The 6,110-nt window shown below is 43.0% G+C and overlaps 2 protein-coding genes across 2 annotated transcripts in view; both read right to left on the bottom strand.

Annotated features, from left to right (window-relative positions):
• Positions 1-667, bottom strand: part of LOC105002326 (tropomyosin alpha-3 chain-like) — a gene marked incomplete at its 3' end in the record, with an annotated part of 2,787 nt that extends 2,120 nt beyond the window's left edge. The window contains exon 1 of the mRNA XM_010858876.1: positions 3-667. Coding sequence (XP_010857178.1) covers positions 3-667 — 665 coding nt within the window. The remainder of the gene's footprint in view (positions 1-2) is intronic.
• Positions 1-6,110, bottom strand: part of CORIN (corin, serine peptidase) — a 309,309-nt gene that overhangs the window by 39,517 nt on the left and 263,682 nt on the right. The window lies entirely within an intron of this gene.

A 6,110-nucleotide genomic window follows, 5' to 3' on the forward strand; every position in this document is an offset into this window, starting at 1 on the left:
TTGTCTTTTCCAGCTTGGCTACTGATCTCTCAGCAAACTCAGCACGAGTCTCTGCCTCCTTGAGTTTATTGGTAAGAATCTTTATCTCTTCCTCATATTTGTCTTCCTTTTGAGAGTACTTTTCTTCAGCAGCACTCAGACACTTCAGGTGCTGGTCCATCAGTCTGATTTGCTCACCCATCTTTCGGCAACGGGACTCTGCCAGCTCCGCTCGCTCCTCTGTGCGCTCCAAGTCTCCCTCAATAATCACCAACTTGCGAGCCACCTCTTCATACTTCCTGTGTGCCTCTTCTGCAATGTGCTTAGCTTCTTTGAGTTGGATTTCCTGAAGTTCCATTTTTTCTTCATCTTTTAAGGCTGGGTTTTCAATAACCTTCATAACTCTCTCGCTCTCATCAGCAGCTTTCTCAGCTTCCTCCAGCTTTTGCAGCTCAGTGGCCAGGCACTCTTGAGCTCGGTTCAGCTCCTCTTCAACCAGCTGGATCCTACGGTTTAAGGAGACCACTTCAGCCTCAGCCTGTTCTCGGGCCCATCTTTCTCCCTCCACTTTCTGCTGGAGGCACTTGGCCCTCTCCTCTGCATCATCGGCCTGCTGCTGCAGAACCTGGATCTTGCACTTCATTGCCTCGGTGACGGCGATTGCGGCCATGACAGTGGTCCCGGCCATGGTCCCCACCCAGCTCCTGCTTGCCTTCGGGTTCCTGCCTCCTCCGCTCGGCGTTGCAGCCGCTTGGTTCCTGCAGGGTTGAACTTGTGGCCCACACTAGGCGAAGAGCACGAGCAATCGAGGCTGACAGTAGGAAGCTTGGGATCTCTGCTTTTTAATATGCTATCTAAGTTGGTCATAACTATCCTTCCAAGGAGTAAGCGTCTTTTAATTTCATGGCTGCAATCACCATCTGCAGTGATTTTGGAGCCCCCAAAAATAAAGTCTGACACTGTTTTCACTGTTTCCTCATCTATATCCCATGAAGTGATGGGACCAGATGCCATGATCTCAGTTTTCTGAATGTTGAGCTTTAAGCCAACTTTTTCACTCTCCTCTTTCACTTTCATCAAGAGGCTTTTGAGTTCCTCTTCACTTTCTGCCATAAGGGTTGTGTCATCTGCATATCTGAGGTTATTGATATTTCTCCTGGCAATCTTGATTCCAACTTGTGCTTCTGCCAGCCCAGCGTTTCTCATGATGTACTCTGCATATAAGTTAAATAAGCAGGGTGACAATATACAGCCTTGACGTACTCCTTTTCCTATTTGGAACCAGTCTGTTGTTCCATGTTCTGTTCTAACCTGCTTCCTGACTTGCATATAGATTTCTCAAGAGGCAGGTCAGGTGGTCTGGTATTCCCATCTCTTTCAGAATTTTCCACAGTTTAAGTTCAGCTGCTTCAGCATTACTTGTCAGGGCATAGACTTGGATTACTGTGATATCGAACGGTTTGCCTTGGAATCGAACAGAGATCATTCTGTCATTTTTGAGATTGCATTCAAATACTGCATTTTTGACTTTTCTGTTGACTATGATGGCTACTCCATTTCTTCTATGGGATTCTTGCCTACCATAGTAGATATAATGAGTTAAATTCACCCTTTCCAATCCATTTTAGTTTGCTGATTCCTAAAATGTTGACGTTCACTCTTGCCATCTCCTGTTTGACCACTTCCAATTTGCCTTGATTCATGGACCTAACATTCCTGGTTCCTAGGCAATATTGCTCTTTATAGCATCAGAGAGGTTAAAACGTCTGCCACCAATGTGGGAGACCCCTGGGTCGGGAAGATCCCCTGGAGATGGAAATGATAACCCACTCCAGTATTCTTGCCTGGAGAATCCCACGGACAGAGAAGCCTGGTAGGCTACAGTCCATGAGGTTGCAAAGAGTCAGACATGACTGAGTGACCTCACTTCACTTTACTTCCATCACCAGTCACATCCACAACTGGGTGTTGTTTTTGCTTTGGCTCCATCCCTTCCTTCTTTCTGGAGTTATTTCTCCACTGATCTCCAGTAGCATACTGGGCACCTACCGACCTGGGGAGTTCATCTTTCTGTGTCCTATCTTTTTGCCTTTCCATACTGTTCATGTTTGGGTGTCTCCTGAGGAGGTACAGGTCAGCAGTGGACTGCTGCAGGAGCAGGGGCTCTGGGTGCAGTAGACATGGGCATAGCATAAGACCTCTCGGAGGAGGTCTCCACTGACCCCACCAAAGAGCCACCAGAACTTACACAGGACCAGGGAAACAGACTCTTGGAGGGCACAAACAGAATCTTGTGTGCACCAGGACCCAGGAGAAAGAAGCAGTGACCCCACAAGAGACTGACCCAGAATTGCCCATGAGCGTCCAAGAGTCTCTCACGGAGGTGTGAGTCGGTGGTGGCCTGCTGCAGGGTTGAGGGCACTGAGTGTAGCAGTGCCTGCATGGGACATTTTGAAGGAGGTTGCCATTATCTTCATTACCTCTATCATAGTTTGGCCTCAGGTCAAATAACAGGGAGGGAACACAGCCCCACCCTTCAACAGAAAATTGGATTAAAGATTTACTGAGCCCATCAGAACAAGACCCAGTTTTCCCCCTGTCAGTCTCTCCCATCAGGAAGCTTCCATAAGCCTCGTATCCTTCTCCATCAGAGGGCAAACGGACTGAAAACCACAATCACAGAAAACTAACCAATCTGATCACATGGAGCACAGTCTTGTCTAACTCAATGAAACTATGAGCCATGCCATGTAGGGCCACCCAAGTCAGACAGGTCATGGTGGAGAGTTCTGACAAAATGTGGTCCACTGGAAAATGGAATGTCAAACCACTTCAATATTCTTGCCTTGAGAACCCCATGAACAGTATGATAATCAGATAGTCTCTACTTTTCATTTCAAGAAGGAGGGGAGATCCTCAGATGAAAGGTGTGGGGGAGGGGCAGTGGCAGGGGTGTGCAATGGTAAGGAAAGTGACATGTATATGAAGTTGCTCCCTGGTGGAGGTATTTGGGAAAACATATCAAACATAAAAGTATGGTGAGCAGCGGTGAGGATTCAAATGAACCTGGAAACCTTGAAGTGGTAGTAGCACTAAGTCTGTGAGCTTAGCGACTTGCTCTTTTGATAATGGAATGTCTTTTTTTTTTTTTGCAAAAATAGGGAGAGAGCAGAGGAAGGGAAGGAAAGTTAGATTCGGTGGCATTGAAAGAAAAGTTACCATTTCACCTGGTTACCATTATTTAAAAATGACTGTAATCACAAAATAGAAAAAAAAAAAAAAAACAACCTCATCAAATGCAGTTATTTTTAATAAAACCCTCTAACGACTTGAGGATAGAATAAGAGCCAAAAAACTAAAAACAAAACAGAGTTCTTCATAACAGATGAACTCTAATCATTTGATTTTTTTTAAATGGCATAACCCCCTCCCATACTTTAAGAAGCATTGCACAAGCTTTAATTGATTTAGGATCTTGAATGAACTGTTATATAATCTAATATGCCACAAAACTGACTGGAAAATGGGAATTTTTTTCCTTCATCAAAATGAGGCTGTGGCTTTCCAGTAATCCCAGAAGTGCTGTTTTTTGGAGGTACAGTGGGATGGAAGTAGAGAAATCAGAAGTCATGCATCCACTCAAGGTTTCAAGGTTTCTCTTAATACCTGCATCCTGGGAATTTCTGTCTGCAATAGAACAATCTGTGGCCTCTTAAATCCATGTATTTTATTGGCAAAAAGCCAAAGGAAGATCGGCTTCAGATCTGTTATTTAATGAAAACAGTCCTTAGGCAGATATTCACAGGGCAACAGGGACTCACATGAGGATGGTTTGGCGTAAGCATAGGATTCACACTGAGGCTGGTTGGGAAAATCACTGCAAAGGAACCAAGGTCCCTTCAGTTGCCTTGAGGGATGTTTTTATTCGATTAGCCTCCAAGAAAGGCAATTTAGCCTGAACCTCTCAGTTACGTCAAGTGGAAATCCTAAGAAATTCATCAAGAAGAAGGGAGTATCATTACGAAAATTAGTTTCCCATGAAACTCTTAAACACTAGCACGCTTCTCAGCACTAGAAATGTCATCTTATCACCCATTAAAAAAAAAAATCGGTGAATCCATATGGCTCAACTTCTGCCATCATACAGAATCTGAGCATCTGTGTGGTTTCAACATTATTTCTTTAAATAATTTTAAAAATCATAAAAGTAACACTTACACATGGAAAAAATCCAAACATCATACAATGAAAAAATATTCTTCCCATCCAAGATGTATAAAATCACCACTGTAAATAGCATTTGAGTATCCTTGCCAAGCACTGTCTATAATGCTTGTATCCCTCTTTTCTTAGTCTATATACATTTCTGGGAGATAGTGACAGACAGGGAAGCCTGGTGCGCTGCAGTTCATGGGGTCACAGAGGGTCAGACATGACTTAGTGACTGAACAGTATTGTTTTGTATGGTGTTGACGCTTTCATTTAAGGACCTATCTTGGAAGTCTTTGCATAGTAATAGATAGACAATATTAATAATGATGATATTAATAACTATTACTTATTTTCTATAGGCAACACACTATAAGATTAACTTGTTTTATATTATTTAATCCTCTCAACAACTTTGTGAGTTATGTATATGTACATGTGAAAGTCTCTCAGTAGTGTCTGACTCTTTGCAATCCCATGGACTGTAGCCTGCCAGGCTTCTCTTTCCATGGGATTCTCCAGGCAAGAATGCCGGAGCAGGTTGCCATTTCCTCCTCCAGGGGATCTCCTGACCCAGGAATTGAACCCAGGTCTCCCACATTGCAGGTGGATTATTTACCGTCTGAGCCACCAGGGAAGTATACTTTATTGTTATTCACCATTTTGGAGATGAAAAAATTGAGGCAAAGAGAGAATACAAAATTTTCCACAGGTCACACAGCTCTGATATTGCATCCCTTGGTCTGACATCAGAGTACCTCTTCTAACACTGTGAGCACCATGCAGCCCTCTGCTTTATTCAGAGCACACACCACGTTCTCTCCATAGCTGCATAGTGTTCCATTACATGCACGTACATTTACTTCACCAATCCTCTATTGTGACCATTTCCAATTTGGAGTTATAATGAAAAAGCAGCAGTTAACACCTTAACCACTCACCTTTGCCCACATGCACAAATGTGACTTGAGAATAAATTCCTAGAAATAAAACTATTGAATCAAAATGTAAATTTTTTATGAATAGTATGAATTTCCCCTTCAGAGAATAATGCCAGTTTACAAACTTAACAAGACGAGGTGTGCTTATACATCTTAATTTTTATAACTACGCATATAATGTAAGCCATGCTATGAAAATACATCTGGAACTTAACTACTCAAATTTTGTTTATGCATTGGTAATTAGTTTGATGTATAATTTTCATTTTATATCAAGAGAAAAAGATATCCTTTTGAGTAGAGACCAAAAGAGCAAAACAACACCTTTCAAGTGATGAAACATCAGAGTCACTATATCTTAAGGTGTCTATGCAGGGAATGAAGTCTCATGCTTCTAGAGCAACCATGAAATCATATGCAGAGATGAAAATTCAAGCCACAATCTATTCCAATGCCCTCTTTTAACTGTGTGAGAAAACTAAGACCTAGGTATAGACCTTTCCCAAACACTTGTGGGGCCCAGAGCAACAGTATAGATAGAGGCCTATATACTATATCATTCTCAAAAATTCTCCAAGCGAGGCTTCAACAGTATGTGAACCAAGAAATTCCAGATGTTCAAGCTGGATTTAGAAAAGGCAGAGAAACCAGAGATTAAATTGCTAACATCCACTGGATCATAGAAAAAGCAAGACAGTTTCAGAAAAACATCTGCTGCTGCTGCTAAGTCGCTTCAGTCGTGTCTGACTCTGTGCCACCCCATAGATGGCAGCCCACCAGACTTCCCCACCCCCGGGATTCTCCAGGCAAGAACACTGGAGTGGGTTGCCATTTCCTTCTCCAATGCATGAAGGTGAAAAGAGAAAGTGAAGTCACTCAGTTGTGCCCGACTCTTAGCGACCCCATGGACTGCAGCCTACCAGGCTCCTCTGTCCATGGATTTTCCAGGCAAGAATACTGGAGTGGGGGGCCATTGCCTTC

This window comes from Bison bison, unplaced genomic scaffold (assembly GCF_000754665.1).
Source record: "Bison bison bison isolate TAMUID 2011002044 unplaced genomic scaffold, Bison_UMD1.0 scf7180017864451, whole genome shotgun sequence".
Classification (NCBI taxonomy): Eukaryota; Metazoa; Chordata; class Mammalia; order Artiodactyla; family Bovidae; genus Bison; species Bison bison.